This window comes from Citrus clementina, unplaced genomic scaffold (genome assembly GCF_000493195.1).
Source record: "Citrus clementina cultivar Clemenules unplaced genomic scaffold, Citrus_clementina_v1.0 scaffold_7, whole genome shotgun sequence".
NCBI lineage: Eukaryota > Viridiplantae > Streptophyta > Magnoliopsida > Sapindales > Rutaceae > Citrus > Citrus x clementina.
The window spans coordinates 1,525,729-1,543,921 of record NW_006262075.1 but is presented as its reverse complement, the minus strand read 5'-3'; the positions used below and the strand labels follow the sequence as shown (position 1 = coordinate 1,543,921).

Sequence of the window (18,193 nt, the reverse complement as noted above, 5' to 3'; positions counted from 1 at the left end):
TTAGCTTTTGACCTGCTTGAATGCGGGAGCATATTTACAACAAATGTTAGAAGTAAGTGAAACAGTTATTTGTTATAACACGCACGACTGTAGTGTCAATTCTTAGAACAACTATGGTGCTTATTACAGGCTATAAGGTTCTTTAGTATTCTGACATGTTCACTACGGTGATGCTAGGCTGGCAATATAGCTGCCTATATGAGCTAAGCGGCTCCTTCTATACATAAAAGTTACATTAGGGTATAATATACTATATGATTTTCGGAAATTTACTAGTAGCACATTTCTTTTGTACATTCTCCTTGTTTTCTCATTTAAATTTTCTTGTTCACCTTTGATGAGATTTTCACTTAAGCAAACTGTTATTATTTGGGGAAGTTTATATTTTGCGAGAAGGGTGTATCTGAGTAAAGTTGAAAGTTGTTGGGTAATATTTGGATAAAGAAAGGAAAGACAGGGCTGCGAATGTTTTTCCTTTCTTGTGTGATTGTCCATCACTTATATACATCATCCCTAACTTGCACTAACCCAAAATTAGTTTTTTTGTACAACTCAATTTTTACCTATCACATAATTAAGGGCTCATAAAAATTTCTTTTGGGTCAATTATATGTTACATTATATGTAACCTAGCAAACTAACATACTTGTGGTCTTTTAACCATACATTTAACCGCTTTCACTTCTCAACTCATCTCACCGCTTCACTATCTAACTGACACCTAGATATTTCTAGATTTTAACTTTGACATTTTTACTTGTAATTTTCTAAAAAAAATCTCATTAAATTCAACGTGAACCTTGAAGAAACTACATTAATGTTCTATCATATGTCAATCTTTCTATTTATAGATGTGTTTTATAAGTCAATGTCTACTCAGGAAAGGAATAAAAACATCTTCCCTTTTTTTGGGGGGCGGGGGGCGGGAATATTGAAATAGGCCGATGGATGAACAATGTTTGGTAAATAGGACAGGTTATTGTAATAAATCTGGAACTAGAACACTGAAAACAAGATAATGTACTTCTCTGTTGCAAGTTTGATACATTGATGTGTGTGTGTGTGTGTGTGTGTGAGTTTTAGATTAAGCTATTTCTTAATATGGTATATTAGTAGGTAATTAATGAAACTGCCTATGTTGGGTTTATGTAAGGAGCTCAAGTGAGCCTTGCACAGACAGAGGAATGTTAAACAACCTTAAATGCTATTGTTTAAAATCTTACCTTTGAAACTTAGTTAAACTTTTATTAGGTCAAGGAACTAGTAGATATTCAAGTAAAAATAATTCAAAATAGAACTTAGGAAGAAAAGCTGTAGTGATTTTGAAACATGACAATACAATATGATCACATGTAAGATTGCTAGTCCTTAAACTTATCTCATTGTCAAAAGTTAGCTAAAGAGTTGAAGGTTGCATCAAACTTATATATTTTGTTCAAGAATTTTTCTTAGCCGATGTTGGATTACTTTCGTAACACATCTTGTCACATGCTAGCCACCCTTAAGTTTATATATTGTCATGTTACGTTTTTAGTACATGGTAAAACAGCATGGGGCTACTTGTAAGTTTGACAATGATACCATGAAAAAGTTCACAGGTCTAGCTTATACCTAAAGTTAAATTAATGCAATAGTTGATGGTTAATTAGTTCAACCATATGTACTTAACCCAAGAACTGTAGAAACTACAACCTTAACAAGACTGTTAATATTAGGAGTATGCCTGTGTGTTTTCTCTAGATCTGTCTTCCTTACTCTCAAATCGAAAAAGACAGCCAAATATCGTATTTAAGACTTTAGACTAATGTCGAGAATTTATTTGAAAGCTGGAGCAAATTTTGTATGGTTTTACTTGCAAGCTAGATAGACAATTGCGCTCATCTGAACTAATTAAAGGCATACAAAAGACTATACGAGTTTCTTTTCCGTAGTTTTTGTGGCGCGTGGGACAAAATAGCTCTGCATAGACTCGTAGAGCTGAATGGGAAGAGGAATTCATGAAAGTCACCCTCATACGACATGGTTTCGTTTGAAGGATTTTTTTCGCTTTGTTGAGTTGATCCAGTACCAATGATAAATTTAATTACCATTATCTATGCCCATGAGACGGGCTTTATTTTCAATTTAGTTGTTTATACCATATTTTTCTGAAATAATTAAAATTCACCAGGTAGCTTGATAGCATGACCCAAAAAAAAAAAAAAAAAAGAAGTTGCTTTAGTGACTCTGTACTATTGTCTTTCAGCATGTCTGGTCATGAGAAATCTATCATCAATCCATCTGATCATTAGTATAAAATATTACATTTTGTCGTCAGAGTGACAGCTGGATTTATCCCCTTGCTACTCTATATTTTTTTTAAAAAAAATGGAAAAAATAAAGCCTTCAAATACCCTCCAATCCGTTGCCTAATTAATACGGAAAAATATTGAAAAAAGAGCTCAAACTTCAAATTTGATTATAATTAATGTCAAGAAATTATTTTATTTTGTACATGAGCCACTGGTGACAATATTGTTGGGGTGCTAGTTAGTTTAATGGGTGAAATCTTTTAATTTCTTGGTTGTTAATTTATGCGCATAATACAATGCTTATAATGAGGAAAAAAATGCATTTAAGGTCAAATCTAGCTCACATTGGTGGGAAAGAACCTAAGATATGTTGTGCTACTTAGGGGGGGCCATGTGGTTTATCTTAATTTAAACTTTATTCAGCAACTTGAATTCATGAAAATCTCACCCTCCTCGTGTTGTTATTGCATTTTTTTTTTCAACTGAATTCTTCTCATTTTTGTATTAAGGTTCAAAAATTACACGTTTGACATCACAATAGAAGTACTCGAGAAGTTACTCATAAAATGGTTCAAATTAGGGTGTTGGTCATAAAAGTATTGTGGTGCTCTATCTATCGTGTCTTCTTTATCGGGAATGTCATCAATCCTTCGCAAATTAGAATAATATGTCATCATATCTCCATACAGATCTGCCAACATAACAGTATAATAGTATATATTGATAATTAAGATACTTCACCGGAAATGAATATGACAAAGTCTTCCTATGCCTATTTCCTGGTTCAGAAACTTAATTTTACAGAAAGGACACTCCCAGTTTGGCTGTGGATTCTCCCCTCATTTTTTTTTTAAAAATTATTTTTGTTCTTTCTCTTCAGATGGCTGCACACTCAACTAATTACATCATTTAATTTCCTCCAAACCCATAGCAATTATGGATTACTTTGAGCCCTAGCTAGTTAGACGCAGTTAAGTACCCTAATCAATCAACAACCATATATTTCCAACCAGACAGTAATTGGAGTATAATAAAACTTAAAATAAATAAAAGGAAGAGAATAAAAAATGTGCCTTATATAGCACACGAAAATTAATTGTAGGACGGGAAATGTACCCACCTCAAGACTTTTGGAGTAAATACGCATGAAAGCATTCTCGCCACCGTCCGCAGAACTTGAAGCTCTAGTAATGCCTGCATTCCACAGGAACTTTGCTGCTCTGTCTGCTTTAATTTCTGTAGCTAATATTGTTGTTTCATGTTCCCTTGAATAACTGAGTTCGGTATAGCCTAGCTAGCCTTGACAGTTTTTGCTTAAAATTGTCTCTTTGGAAAGCTTAAAATGTTAATAGACACAACTCCATTATTCATTCCCAGAGAGAGAATAAATCCGAATTGCAATAATTAAGCATCACAGAAAGGAAAAAAAAAAACAAAGTTCCTTCAAAGCCAAAGCATACTAACTAGGGCTTGCTGTGGGATTAGGGCACTCTGTCTCAATAGGGCGTGGGTGACATTCACAGCTAGAGTGAGGCCAGAAGCATGCAAATGCATCAAACCCATTGGCTGGACCATAATGCAGCTTCTTTTTTGGTCCCAACAAGTCTTCGAATCATCGATTGTCTCTGCTTAATTTGAGATCAACTTGCTTTTGAGATATATTACCCTATTTTACTCGTGATAAAGGCATGCATAAGGGTCGAAATATACATGTGAGCTAGTACTGCTGAATTAATTACAAATTAAAGGGAAAAAATAAGGATGAACTAGAGAAAGTAAAAGAGCAACTATGATCATGTAAACTCTTAAAGGGAAAAAAAAGAAAGGAGTAGCATGCGCGAGCATGTGGGCGCAATTTATATGTTTTGTTAGCAGTAAATTTTGGAATAATTTGATGTAAAAAGCTCGCTATAATTAATATGTCCTTTTTGCGCAGTGTAGTATTCTTTTGTTTAGTTATGCAGAGCTTCTGTCGGACGTTTGGGCTTCTGAAAAGTGATATCACAAGTTTCATAAAAACAAAAAACTTAATTGCAGAAGGAAAATTCCAAGTCCAACAGCGACAGGGCACCTGACAATGGAGAGAGTGCTCAGTGTCTCAGTCAGTTTGCCTTATGTGGATCATCTCTAACTTCCCTCGATCATAACTTCTCTTGTGTTCAGTTTGAAATTTAGTTAGCACTTTCTTGGGGAATATTCCCTTTGAAAATGTCCACAAATTAAAAGGATAGATTTTGTATTGCAAGGTAACCATCTCTCAATTTTTACGAGTGACAATGGTAGTGCTTTAATTAGTCCCGTCGAAGATTAATGTGTGGCAGCTGAGCAGCCAAATCTTAACTGTGAAGGTGTTTAGTAAAATCTTAAATTAATTTACGATAGAGTGAAATGATCGTGTTACTCTCGTCCCTTTATTAAAAATACAATGATACGCTTATATATTGTAAATTTTTATGTACTTTTGTATATTTAATAAATATAATATAATTTTAATATTTATAAAAAAAGTAAATTAATGGCCGGTGACTCGTCGGAAAATCAAAAGTTGTTTGTTGACGACATATCTGATGTAATTGAACTCCATTTCTTGTGATCTATCCAATGATGGTATCATTAGCATCAAAGGAGCAGTAGAGAAGCCTCAATTGCCGGCCATTAATTAATAATAAATAAAACCTCTAAGCATCCGAAATTAATAATAACTCTAAAAAGATAAAAAAGAAAAACAAGGCCCATGCCTTCCAAACTCATTTGACATTTCAAGGCCATGAATGCTGACAACATTTTCAAGTTATTTAGCATTTTTTTTTTTAAAATTTTTTATAGAAGTTAGGCCCTCATTGATTGGTCTACAAATACGGATGAACATGCAAGTGTCGATGAAGAGTGCATTACCAATGAAATCTTGGATTCGTTGGTACCATTGTCGAATTCCTAATTCCCTTTTTTATATTCGTATCTCTATTCTTAATTTAAAAAAAAATTATGTAAAAAAGATAAGAAGATAAATTAAATTAAAATGAGCATATATTTTCATTTTGCTACTAAATCTTCGCACCCCCATCAATTTGTTTACTAGAATTTTTATTATTTTTCCCTTAGCTTCTGATGTGTTTTTCTTCAGATAAAAAATTGCAAGATGAAGTTTCAATAAATTTGATTAATCTATATATATATATATAAATTGAAATTTGATAATCATCAACTATTTGTATGTTTTCTCTTTATCACTTCAGAATTATTTTGAATCTATCAAAAATAAAATTAAATCTACTCTATATTAGACAAGAAATAAGGAGTTAACGAAGACGAAGTGGTGTGAAGATATGTTAACGTAAAGAAAAATATTTATATGTGTTAATTTAATATTAATTTCATATCTGTACTTTATGTAATTTCATCTCATAAAAAAGTTATCAAAAAATAAAAAAGAGTATTGTACGAAGAAATTCAAGGGTGCAGCTAGCATCAGTCTTTCGGATTTAACAACAGAGTGGAACTTTCAACACCCATAAAAAATTCTTATAACACCCCTTTTAAATTTTATTTCTTAAAATACCCCAGTAAAATTTATAAAATACAAACCCCTGAATCAAAATTAACCATCTTCCCATGTAAAAAAAATTATTTATCTCATAGTTTTTATTTATGAAATATGCATAAATCCCAAAATATCAATTCTTATCTTCTAATTTAATCGTTTCTATCTCCATAAATCTATACTTTTACAATTTTCTCAAAAAATATATTAAAATTAAAACATAAATATAAATTATGAAATGGGTTGAATAATTTATTTAATTATTTAATTGAATTTCCATTCAGAAAATAAGAAATGAATTATGTATCTTTGCTTATTTAGCTAAGTTTAATTAAGAAGGGTTTTTATGATAAATTTTGAGGGCTGTCAAAAAGGCTTATTCTGTAACTAAATATTCCCAAATCAATAAAATGATTGGCCTGGAGAAAATGGATCACACTATGGCCCATTATTAATTAAAAAAAAGTCCTATAACAACATTATTAGCTCTATATAGTTAGTATGAACCTGTTTAAAATTATTTTTAAGAGTCTTAAATGTGATGAAAGTTAAAAGTTAATTTTGGTACTTACTAAATATTTTTATAAATTATTTTTGACAAAATCATTTTATTCTACAGAAGATTTTAAAAAGTAAGAAAAAAATAGTTTTCAAAATATGAATCAGAGAATTAGTTTTACACACACACATATATAATATTATATTTCTCATAATTATTCTTATTAATTAGGAAATAAAATCATTAAATTTTAATAAATTGTTATCATTGCTAATTATATTTAGATAACCAAAAAATAAAAATAAAATTGATAATATAGAAATATTTATTTTAATTATAAACTATTATATGTACACATTAAAAATATTTTACATACATGTTTATGAATATGTAAATAAATTTTTATTTAATATTATGTCAATTTCAGTAATTTATATTGTTAAGGTAGTTTAAAGTAAAATTTATCAAATATATACGACTGCTTTTAAAACTTATACCACTTTTAAAAAATAAAATTTATTAAACGTTTAACTGATTTTCTTTATACTTAGTTATTTTTATAGCATAATTAACAATAATCATTTTAAATCCAACAATATTACCAAAGAGTCCGGATGTATTTAAAAAAAGAAAAAAGAAAAACAAGAAAAACAAGAAAAACATTCCATTTTCTCCGAGTCCTTTGGATCACAAGACATTCCAACTTAGAATGTTTCTGTCAACTTAGAATGTTTCTGTCTCTGACTCTCTCTCTTTCAATCTAATTTCCATCTTCCTCCACAAACAAGGCTTAAACATCTCCTTTCTCCTGCAGTCCCAACGTGGCGAAAATTCTTCTCTCAATTTTCCTCCTCAAAACGAAATTCATCAACCCAAAATTTTCATTATTATTATATTAATAAGTAATAATATTATCATCTCTCTCTGTCTTCGAATGCAAAATGCCTCTAGGCAAGCGTGGCCTCAAGCGCTCACCTTCATCGTCGTCATCGACAACATCAACGACCGTTACAACCATAGCGTTCATAGCATTATGCGTTCTTGGCGTATGGATGCTGACTGGCAAAACCTTTTCACCGCCCAAAATCAACACCACCACCAGCGACAGCGGCTTCTCTTTCTCCGACGAACCTGAAACTCTCAAAGCCACTGAGAAAAACGAGCACACTGTCTTCGAGGATAATCCTGGCGTTCTCCCCATTGATGCCATTCAAACAGGTGATCCGAATCAGACTCATTACACTATTACTAATGAGAAAGGAAGTGGCGGCAGCGATAAACAAGATGAAGGAAATGCGAGTAGTGCTGGTGATGACGATAGCAAGATGAGCGATGAACAGAAAGTGAAGAAAATCATTGAAGAGCAGAAGAAGCAGAACGAAGTTGACACTCAAATGTCTGAAGACAAAACCTTAATTGAAAACCAACAATTTTTTGTTTTTGACAATAATGCCAAGTCTTCAACTGAAGAAATGATTAAACAACAACTGCGAGAAAATGCCGGAAACCAGACATTAAATGCTAATGATCCTGAAAATCATATATCAGATGAAGATAAACGACGAAGTACCGAAAAACATCAAGAGCAACATGTACAACAGAAAGAGGAAACTCCTTTCCACAGTTTCAGCGACCAAATAGTCCCTTATCTGCAGCCACCACCTCAGCAAGAAGTTCAAGTTTCTGACTCACCAAAATCAGAGAATGTTACTCAAGAAACCGAACAAGAAAATACAGAAGAAACAGAGGGCAAGAGAGCAAAGGAACACAAGCTGACCAATTCTAACTCGGGCGTCAGTGAGACATGGAATCCTGATGGGGGCAACACGGGGAGTAGTCCAAAGGAATCACTGGAGTCAAGGAAGTCATGGTCAACGCAAGCAAGTCAGTCACAAAACGAGAAAGAAAGGCGCAAAGATGAATCAGAGGGTGACGAGGGTAATGGGAACATCGACGGGTACACATGGCGTTTATGTAACGAAACAACGGGCCCTGATTTTATACCTTGTTTGGACAACACGAAAGCCATACAGCAGTTACGTACTACTGCCCATTATGAACATCGTGAAAGGCATTGTCCTGAGGAGGGGCCCGTTTGCTTAGTTCCCCTTCCTGAGGGATACAAAGTACCAATCCCATGGCCAAAAAGCAGAGATAAAGTAAGAGTGTGAATAAGAACCCTCGATTGGTACGATTTCTGTGGGTTTTGAACTTTATTGTTGTGGTCTTGCAGATATGGTATCGAAATGTGCCGCACCCGATGCTGGCGGAAGTGAAGGGGCACCAAAACTGGGTCAGAGTGACTGGTGAGATCATAACTTTTCCTGGTGGTGGAACCCAGTTCATACATGGTGCTCTCCATTATATTGATTTTATTCAGCAGGTGAGTTTCCCCACTGGATCAGAGATCCAGGTTTGTTCACTATCACTGCTGGCGCTTGGACGGCTAGGGTGATATTTTTGGTCTATATATATAGCACGACAACTGTATCGATCGTTACTACCATCGATTTCATCTATTTATTATTTTTTCTAAACTTTGTCTAACTGAATTTCTTTAGCAATTTTTTTATTATCATTATTCAACTTGAAAAATTAATTTTCTTATGTGGAAGGCGGTACCCAAAATAGCATGGGGAAAGTACACTCGAGTGAGCTTGGACGTTGGGTGTGGAGTTGCCAGCTTCGGAGGTTACCTTTTCGAAAGAGATGTTCTTACAATGTCATTTGCACCAAAAGATGAGCACGATGCTCAAATCCAATTTGCCCTTGAAAGAGGAATCCCTGCAATATCAGCTGTTATGGGTACTAAGCGGCTGCAATTTCCAAGCAACGTTTTTGATCTGGTTCACTGTGCACGTTGTAGGGTGCCTTGGCACATAGACGGTATATACGTCAATAAATCTAACTTTTTAGATTCATAGTTTACTTGCTTAATGGTGCTGACAAAAAATTAGATTTAACTCTCTTTTTTTTTTTGGTTTCTGTGCAGGTGGTAAACTTCTTCTGGAATTGAACAGAGTTTTAAGACCTGGGGGTTACTTCGTTTGGTCAGCCACTCCTGTATATCAAAAGCTTGGAGAAGATGTTGAAATCTGGAATGGTAAATTTCCAACATAGTATGTATAATTTCGGCTTTCGACTCATTCAAGCTGACTTGGAGTAGTAATTTTCTCTAGCAATGTCCAATTTGACCGTATCCATGTGCTGGGAGCTCGTGACTATCAAGATGGATAAGCTAAATTCTGCTGGGTTTGCCATTTACCGTAAACCCACCACAAACGAATGCTACGAGAAAAGAAACCAGATGACTCCTCCAATGTGCCAAAATGAAGAAGATCCAAATGCTGCCTGGTAGGTGTTTTAACTCGCTAGTTTAATTTGCTGTAAGTTGACTGATAAACAGTCCGTTTCATTTCAGGTATGTGCCTCTGCAGGCGTGTGTGCATCGCGTGCCCGTTGACAAGGCTGAGAGAGGAAGTCAGTGGCCGGAGGCGTGGCCCCACCGATTGCAAAGACCTCCTTACTGGTTAAACAGCTCCCAAATGGGAATCTACGGCAGACCGGCTCCTCAAGATTTCACAAGAGATTATAAACATTGGAGATATGTGGTGAGCACGTCATACATGAGCGGATTGGGTATCAATTGGTCTAATGTTAGAAATGTTATGGACATGAGAGCTGTTTACGGAGGGTATTTTACTTTCTTTTTCCCTTTTTCCATTTTTTTTTATTTGTTCATCCATTCAAGCGAGATGTAAGTTCTGCCTCCTACTTGCAGATTTGCGGCAGCTTTGAAGGACCTGCAAGTTTGGGTTATGAATGTAGTGAATGTAAATTCTCCAGATACGCTTCCCATAATATATGAGCGTGGTCTTTTTGGAATATACCATGATTGGTGTGAATCTTTCAGCACTTACCCACGTAGCTACGATCTCTTGCACGCTGATCATCTTTTCTCACAGCTTAAAAATAGGTATAAGTTATTGATTACTCACTTCATCTTCCTGATGTCTCTAGTCATTTTCTTGTCCTCTTTCAATCTTAATTAGAAGCCCCATTTCTATACTTTTGGGTTTGTTTTAATTTGACAGGTGCAAACTTGTTCCCGTGATGGCAGAGGTCGACAGAATAATCAGACCTGGAGGTAAATTGATTGTTCGTGATGAGCCCAGTGCAGTGACTGAAGTTGAGAACTTCCTTAAATCTCTACACTGGGAAATTCTTTTCGCCTTCTCCAAAGACCAAGAAGGGGTACTCAGTGCTCAGAAAGGCAATTGGCGGCCAGACACATACCAACCTTCATCCTGATCGTGGAGAAGATGCATCACAGAGTGTATGCGAGGGGCTGGCTCATTTTGCCTTCTATTTAGCATAGTCGTCAGATATAGGGGCATCTTCTTATACTGAAATTTGGCAAGGTGAAAACGCATCGATTGTTCTCACCAGGATGTAAAGCTCCTAAGAATATGTAACCATAGCAAGTAGTGTAACTGCCAGATTGGTGATATTTTCCCCCAGAACCATGGATGCTAGAAAGCATAAAAATTAGGACTTCTCAAATCGCAATACTTTTTAATATGGTATAGTTGATTGTTATGGGCAAATAAAATATAAAAAACAAATTATAACATATCATATCTTCTTGAACTGAACTTCATGCAAAAATTTTCCTACTCATCAGGTAAGATGAAAATAAATGCAAAATTAATCCTCATCATAATTCTTTAATGCACATATCTCCTAACTAGCTAGTTGTTGCTACCAATCATTTTCATCTTCAATTTATGATTTGTCAGAAGTGAAAGCAGCAATACAAACCTGCATTAGACCAGAATTTGATGAACTGTTATAACAGCAGAAAGTGGATTAAAGAAAAAGGGGAAAAAAAAAAAGAATAAGCTTATAGTACTAGTTCAGCAGATGATATATCATTTACCACAGACTTGTAATAGAACTCGAATGTCTCATTTTCAATGAATGATATCCGCATTAACTCAGTTTTGTTTCAGAAGACTGGATACTTTGCATGTGATTTAAAAAAAAAAAAAAGAAAGAAAGTAAATGGCGTAATCTCCCACAGTCTAAATTTTATGCACAACAAAACTTTTTATTGGAACATCAGTTTTCGACAGAGAAAGTAGAGGCACATTCCAAATCATTGCTTTTGGCAAAAATAAGTAAATGAGTAACTCTGTATAGTAAGTCTGAATATGCAACAACAACTTCCACATTCAAGATGAATCAAACATTATCAATGTTACCGCATCTCATTTTCACATCCAAACTACATGTACAAGAAAACTTTTTACTGGAACATCAATTTTCCATTGAGAAAGGGTTGGCAAATTCTGTATAATTGCTTTTGGCTTACATCATATAGCTAACAAATAAAATTCTCACCAAGACTTGCTCAAATCCAGTGTTGTATGAAATTTCCACACAAAGTTATAGACTGGATGCATATGCTTCTCATCCTCGCATCACATCAACTTGTACCAAGTAACTGCTGCAACTGACCACTCAGGACAGCCGCCTTGAGATCTGAATCATAAGAATAACAGGGAATCATCATAAGTACCAGATAAAAGGTGGTTGCACCGCAAGGGTAAGGTGACAAGAAGAAATTTAAATTACAAGTAGAATGAGCCAGAGAGAGCTGAGACCAACCATCAGCACCACCAATGTGTTCGCCATTCACAAAGATTTGTGGGACGGTGCGTCGGCCTACCAGATCCAAAAGAATATACTGAATTTGAGCCCCATCATCTACACATTTTAGCAATCACATAGGAAATTAAAGCCATTTTTTCCAAATTGACAACAAAGAGCAGCTAGTTACAACAACAATAGTAGACAGATACCTCGAAGATCAAGTTCCACAACAAATGGCTGCTCGTTTAGATCAGCAAATATGCGCTTGGCACGCAAGCAATAACTGGAAACAGGGTAAGAGAAAGTCCAATTTTCATTAAATTTTGTCCATGATGTTCGTGAGAGATAGAGCAACTGTCACAGTATGGTCAGTTTTGCTCAAATTTACAAGTTAAGGACAGCATCCTTTAACTCCGGCCATGCAAACGGCTTAAAAGACAATAGCCAATAGAACTTGCAATTGAGTCAACAAACAGAAACCAAGTCTACACAGAAAAATTTCCTAATACGAGAAGTTGAGAACTATCACAGAGTCTATAATATGAACTAAAAGAGACATCTTTCTATTTCTAAACTGATCGAAGCGTGATTGTTTAACCACCAATCTCCACTCGTTTAGAAACAGTTTACCACTTATAGAACAGCTACCAGCAATGCCAAAGTTTCATTTCTGAAAATAATATTGGAAGATTTTAATGCATTTGTCACAGATGTCTCCAAATTGGGCTTCCAACTCTGATCGACTGGGAAAAAATCCTGGTCTGTGAGTGAAAATTTTGTAATATTAAATCGCATATTGAGCGTTTCAATCAAATTGTATTTATCGAAGCGCCCAATTTACAGTAAAAAAAAAAAAAAACCCCAATTCAGTAGAAACGATCATAGTCATCATTTATGTAACATAACGCAAAAAACGTAACCGTATTAAAATGAAAACATATTTTGGTGAGTAAAAGAAATAGAGAGAGAGAGAGAGAGAGAGAGAGAGAGAGAGACGTACGGGCAGTAGGATTTGGAGAAAATGACAATCTTGTTGGAGAAGATGGAGTTTTGAACAAAAGCCGAAACCGAATGGTCGGCTTCAGTGGCCGTTGGTGCGTTTCCGAGCAGCAAGAAGAATAATAGGCCCACCGCCTCAACAAGAAATCGCGACTGCCAACCGCGCTTCTTCATTTCTTCACGGCAAAAGTCGAACAACCATCGACAGCACGCTAATGTTTCTCTTCTTCAATCTTTAAATGATAATAATAGGACAAAACTACGTTACAGAATCTGTAAGGTACAGACTGCAGCATCAGCCGTTGGATGTGGTTGGATGTGGAGTGAGAAACTAAACAAAAGAAAATCGGATGGTGGGATGACGGGAGATGTTTGTTACAGAATCTGTAACATAGACAGGTCCAAATTAATAATAATAATAAATGTAGATACGGAGCCTGGAGCGTAGCAGGCCGAATGCTCCATGCCGCAATTTGAGAGCCCTCATAGTTTATCTAACCCCACGGGCCAAGGGCCCAAGGCCTAATTAACGGATAGAAGATGTTAAAAAAAAAAAAAGAAGCAAAATAGAATTTTTTTTTTTTTGTCCTTGAGGTCACTGATAAAATAACATATTAGAATGTCTCGTTAAAATGAGTCATTAGGCTTTATTTGTCGCTTTGGAAAAATTATCACATAGAGTGGAAAGGGATTTATATAATTGTGTGTGAATGGCCTTTATTCTAAGAAATGAACGGTAAATTATTTATTGGTTGAATGGCTTCATTCTTGAAATTGAATGTTAATGGTTTGAATTGTCTTATATTTATGTGAAAGCACATTACTCGGATCTTTGGGAACCGGTTTTTCAACCCGAAATTTAACTTGTCAAGGGAAATACCCTAACAAATATTGTATTGATAAGAGATCAAATATCCAAACATTAGCCCATATCTGATTGGGTAGTTTCCCTTCGATTCTTTTCATTGAATGACGTTCCAACTTTAATTCCAAAACGGATTTTTCGTCACCACAAATATTTTATATTTATGTGGGTGACTGGTCTCGAGTTTATTAGGCGTACCCAGAAGGCTATTTGCCAGATTTAATTAAAAAAAACTACAAATACGAATTCATTACCATGGAATTTGAAGTACATACAATACAAAGTGAATAATCATGGCCAAAAGACAAATTATTATTGAGTCACGAACAAAATCGCATGACAAAAATAAAAAATAAAAAAAGAAATCTGCAAACCAATCAATCAAAATTAGATTTGCTGTCGTTGGAATCGCATTTATAAAGCTTGTCATAAGCCTCAAGCTCCTCATAATAAACATCCCACACGCATCTGACGCATCCGCTCCCACAGCAATCCCCAGGCTCTGGCTTCTCCGGCGGAGGCGGCAACATCTTCGTCGATTTTTGCTCTTCTTCTTTGATCTTGATATTCTCCTCCTTTACCGGTTCTCGATTGCTCTCCGTCGTCGCCATATGTTTTGGAACGGCGTTGAGACAGAAGTCCTGAAATCTGCTGATCTTGCTATTGACGATTGTTTTCGTTTTGGTTATATCTGGTCTCAATCTCATGGCAAAGGCAACATGGGTTGAGGTTCGGGCGCTCTCTGTCTTTGCTCCAATATGATTGGCTATTGGTGACGCACTATGATGATAGTTATGGGATTGAACGGCTGCTTCCATTACGCGCTACGCAACTCTCTTTATTTGTATCCAAACTACTTTTATTCAACGTTCAATTAACATCAGAGCGCGTGGAGATTGACCAAAGAGACTTGATTTATACACGTTGCGGTTTCGTATTGGTTCAGTCAGTCTTGGTCGTTCCTGTGCGGCCAAGACCAATCGGAAGAAGAACTCATGGGCTACACGTAATGACGGAATGAAGTTCATTCCGCGGTTCGTACCATGCATTTTAGGAAGTCCAAACAAAAAATCAGATCAACGCAGGAATGTACCTCATCGGATTTCTCCATAATTTTTTTTTTTTTTTGAGATTGATTAATCATCAGATTACTGCATTACACAGATATTTACAACAACTGCTTATTATAGCAGAGGTATTACACTAACTGCTTATTATAGCAGAGGTATTACACTGATTTCTATGAAGTACATGCCCAATACAAATAACCCCTCACAGGAGAGGATGTCCATACTCCACTTGCACCCTCACAGGAGAGGATGTCCATACTCCACTTGCATTTCGCAAGGGAGAATGATATAAAGAACATTTAGCCCCCACAAAAGCATTGTGGGGGCTAGAACCGCTGCCCTCACAATGCTTGTGAGGGCAGCAGCCCACCACTTCGGCCAAGGCCGAAGTGGCGGATTTCTCCATAATTACTATCAAATTAAAAAGCAAATTAACATTATGCGCTTTCATCATTGCTCTTTAAAGTTTATTCATTTATTTATTTGAAATAAATATATTTTTAAATTAATAAAATATTTGAGATATTTTTATTAATATTTTAATTTTATAAGTGTTTTGGAGTGAAATACGTTTAATTATATTATATATATTTATGAAATCATCATATAGATTCACAAAATATATAAATACGAGCTATCTTGGGATTAGATGAATTGAGTTTGCAATTGATAAAAGAGTTGGACGCTCTATTCATACTTGAACTATAGTAAATTCGTTAAATCATTTGTCTTAATTATATATAAATTTACTAACGTAATTTAACATTGAACTAGATCATATATGATATTTAATTAACTTTAAATGACTGTTAGATCTATTAAATCTCATAGGCATTTTTTTTATTACAATCTTAATATTGAATTAATTATAGTTTCATGATTATGATTCTTATTCTATTTGAGTTACCAATGAGTGCAATATACATTTGTAATTAAGATAGCCTAGTATCTTGATGAGAGCGATTGTAGATAAATAATGTAAAATTTGTATAACACATCTCTTGATGGGTTTTTTTATATTTTATCAAGAATTCTCTAGAAAAAAAGTGTGTCAATATAATTAATACATTGAAAATGATCATTAGAGAAAACCAATAAGTGTCAAGAAATAAGATATAATTAAATTGATTGAATTATTGATATATCAAAACTTAATTGACGATGTGGTACAAAAAATTACCCAATAAAGAAATCAATGTGGCATGAATCGAATTATTATTCGAGAATACTATCCTAGATAGTATACAATTATGTAGGTCAATTATAATCTCTTAGTAGAATATATTCTCAATTAAATAATTGAGTTCGGTTAATTGCAAGCTTAATTATTGTAGTCATTATTATATGTACCCAGATGATCTCTGAATTAGCTCACTTAATTGACAACATCACTATTAGACTGATAAGTAAGATAACTATATATTTCGTTTAAAAACCTAAATATATTATTCAGTAAGAGGCTCTATTTAATATATTTATGTATAAGGGATCTTGTGTTACTTTACAAGGTAGTCCCATGCACAAATTATGCACGTTGTTTTATTTTTTAATATAAATCAAATATTTTTTATTTAATAGAATTAAAAATAGATAAAATAAAGAACCTACGGTCTCTATCAAAAAGATTAAAAAAAAAAGTCTTTTTTTCACATAGTAAAGAAGCCATAATATACAGAATAGATAAAAAGAATTTTTTTTTTCTCTAAAACATATTGCTAATTGCTTTAAGTAGTAATAAAAGCACACACACGTGTAGATCATAAAAGGTCGTTGGTGACGGATCATTACCTAATTGATTATTGGCGACTAGTTCATTACGTGGGAGCCTAAACTTCTACTATAAAAAAGCAAACGTATGATTTTTAGATTATCATAATTTTTTATGTTGTGTGGGAATTGCAATCTAATGATTTTTTATGCAAAACAATTTTTAACTAACAACAGCTTGATTAACCTAAAATTTTATTTGTATTATTTGATAGGCAAACAACAACTAATTTTCCATTGCTAATACAATATGAAAAGTAATAGGCAAGAATCAATCTCACCCATCAATCAAGAGAAATTAAATGTCAATACTAAAGTTTAGGGTAATTCCCCCTAATCTTAGGCTTTAGTTCCTCATCTTTCCTTGTACAATATGTAATCACTTGTATAAAGCTAGAACATGCAGTAATACAATATATCTTTCAATCATTCAAACCTTTTGTCTCAATATGGTATCAGAGCGTTTTTAAGCTCACACGAGTCATTGATCCTTGGCCTTGGCCTGTTTCCTTTCTTTTTTTAATTTTCTTTTCCTTACAACATCAGCCTTCACCATGGCCAATGAAAACTCAGCTACCTCTAGCCTTAACCAAACTTTTACAAACATGAATCCCAACAATCTCATTGCTATAAATGCAGCCACCCAACTCCATTTAAAATTAACACCAACAAACTACTATTCGTGGAAGATGCAATTTGATGCACTTCTCTATGGATATGATTTGCTCGGCTACATTGATGGCACCAAACCTTGCCCATCTCCAGAGACAACAGTTGATGAAAAGATAGTTCCAAACCCAGATTTCACCCTTTGGATGTGACAAGACAAGCTTCTTCTTCTCGGCATCATCGGCTCATTTAGCCACAAAGCTGTACCTATAATTCGTTCATGCAAAACATCTGCTGAAGCCTGGAATCGCCTTGCCAAACTTTATGCCAATCCTTCATCCTCCAGAACTATGGGATTGGCTGAGCAACTTACTCTCATTAACAGAGGCTCCCAACCTGTCGCTGACTATCTTGCCACAATTCGTGACATTGCTGATGAATTAGCTTTAATTGGAGCCCCAGTTCCAAATCAATATCTTATCACCCATACTCTTAATGGTGTGGGAACTGAATTCAAAGAACTTGCAGCTGCAGTACGGGCACGAGATACTGTGATTAGTTTTGATGAACTATATGACAAACTTGTTGAATATGAGGCTTTCCTCAAACGCGAAGACCTTCGCTCCAATGGAAATCTTGGCAATATGACAGCTAATGCTGTTCGTTTTCCCACAAAAAATGGAAACCAAGCCAACAAAAAAAATTTCCATAATAATAATGGAAATCAAGGCCAACATCCTCCTAATTCGGGCAACAATCAAGGACACAACTTTAACAATTACAATTCAGGCAACCATCACTCGGGCAAAAATTCCAATGTGGTTTGTTAATTTTGTGAGAAACAGGGTCATACTGCTCGACAATGTAATTCTGCTAAAAAGTTGTTCTCCTACTCTT

General features: G+C 34.8%; 3 protein-coding genes across 5 annotated transcripts; 1 reads left to right on the top strand and 2 right to left on the bottom strand.

Moving 5' to 3' along the window:
* Positions 1–7,250: 7,250 nt before the first annotated feature.
* Positions 7,251–10,891, top strand: LOC18037882 (probable methyltransferase PMT27). The gene is made up of 8 exons (XM_006425504.2): positions 7,251–8,490; positions 8,565–8,714; positions 8,947–9,217; positions 9,324–9,434; positions 9,511–9,685; positions 9,753–10,025; positions 10,113–10,307; positions 10,426–10,891. Exons 1-8 carry the CDS (start codon positions 7,273–7,275, stop codon positions 10,640–10,642), a joined length of 2,610 nt encoding a protein of 869 aa, XP_006425567.2. The 5' UTR covers positions 7,251–7,272; the 3' UTR covers positions 10,643–10,891.
* Positions 10,885–13,228, bottom strand: LOC18037881 (glutaredoxin-C3). 3 transcript variants are annotated; one of them, XR_002904612.1, is made up of 5 exons: positions 12,987–13,228; positions 12,196–12,269; positions 11,969–12,100; positions 11,735–11,875; positions 10,885–11,152 (listed from the first exon to the last, which is right to left on the bottom strand). XR_002904612.1 is itself a non-coding variant. In XM_024180587.1 (4 exons), the coding sequence occupies exons 1-4, from the start codon at positions 13,157–13,159 to the stop codon at positions 11,820–11,822; spliced, it is 435 nt and encodes a 144-aa protein (XP_024036355.1). In that variant the 5' UTR covers positions 13,160–13,228; the 3' UTR covers positions 11,534–11,819. The 3 variants fall into 3 exon arrangements, 2 of the variants coding, with proteins under 2 accessions (XP_024036355.1, XP_006425566.1); XM_024180587.1 differs by lacking the exon at positions 10,885–11,152 and having other exon boundaries at positions 11,534–11,875; XM_006425503.2 differs by lacking the exon at positions 10,885–11,152 and having other exon boundaries at positions 11,534–11,875; positions 12,002–12,100; positions 12,987–13,226.
* An 845-nt stretch (positions 13,229–14,073) lies between these two features.
* On the bottom strand, positions 14,074–14,934 carry LOC18036172. The gene has a single exon (XM_006425502.2). It carries the CDS (start codon positions 14,666–14,668, stop codon positions 14,228–14,230), a length of 441 nt encoding a protein of 146 aa, XP_006425565.1. The 5' UTR covers positions 14,669–14,934; the 3' UTR covers positions 14,074–14,227.
* Positions 14,935–18,193: the final 3,259 nt, after the last annotated feature.

Bases quoted from the DNA above. Each gene is read 5' to 3' on its own strand.
- LOC18037882 (XM_006425504.2), top strand. From the start codon at position 7,273: ATGCCTCTAGGCAAGCGTGGCCTCAAGCGCTCACCTTCATCGTCGTCA. The intron at 9,686-9,752 runs GTAGGTGTTTTA...GTTTCATTTCAG, and splicing joins GAAGATCCAAATGCTGCCTG to GTATGTGCCTCTGCAGGCGT. The intron at 10,026-10,112 runs GTATTTTACTTT...TCCTACTTGCAG, and splicing joins ATGAGAGCTGTTTACGGAGG to ATTTGCGGCAGCTTTGAAGG.
- LOC18037881 (XM_024180587.1), bottom strand. From the start codon at position 13,159: ATGAAGAAGCGCGGTTGGCAGTCGCGATTTCTTGTTGAGGCGGTGGGC. The intron at 12,101-12,195 runs GTATCTGTCTAC...TAAAATGTGTAG, and splicing joins TGTGGAACTTGATCTTCGAG to ATGATGGGGCTCAAATTCAG. The intron at 11,876-11,968 runs GTAATTTAAATT...CTTATGATTCAG, and splicing joins CTCTCTGGCTCATTCTACTT to ATCTCAAGGCGGCTGTCCTG.
- LOC18036172 (XM_006425502.2), bottom strand. From the start codon at position 14,668: ATGGAAGCAGCCGTTCAATCCCATAACTATCATCATAGTGCGTCACCA.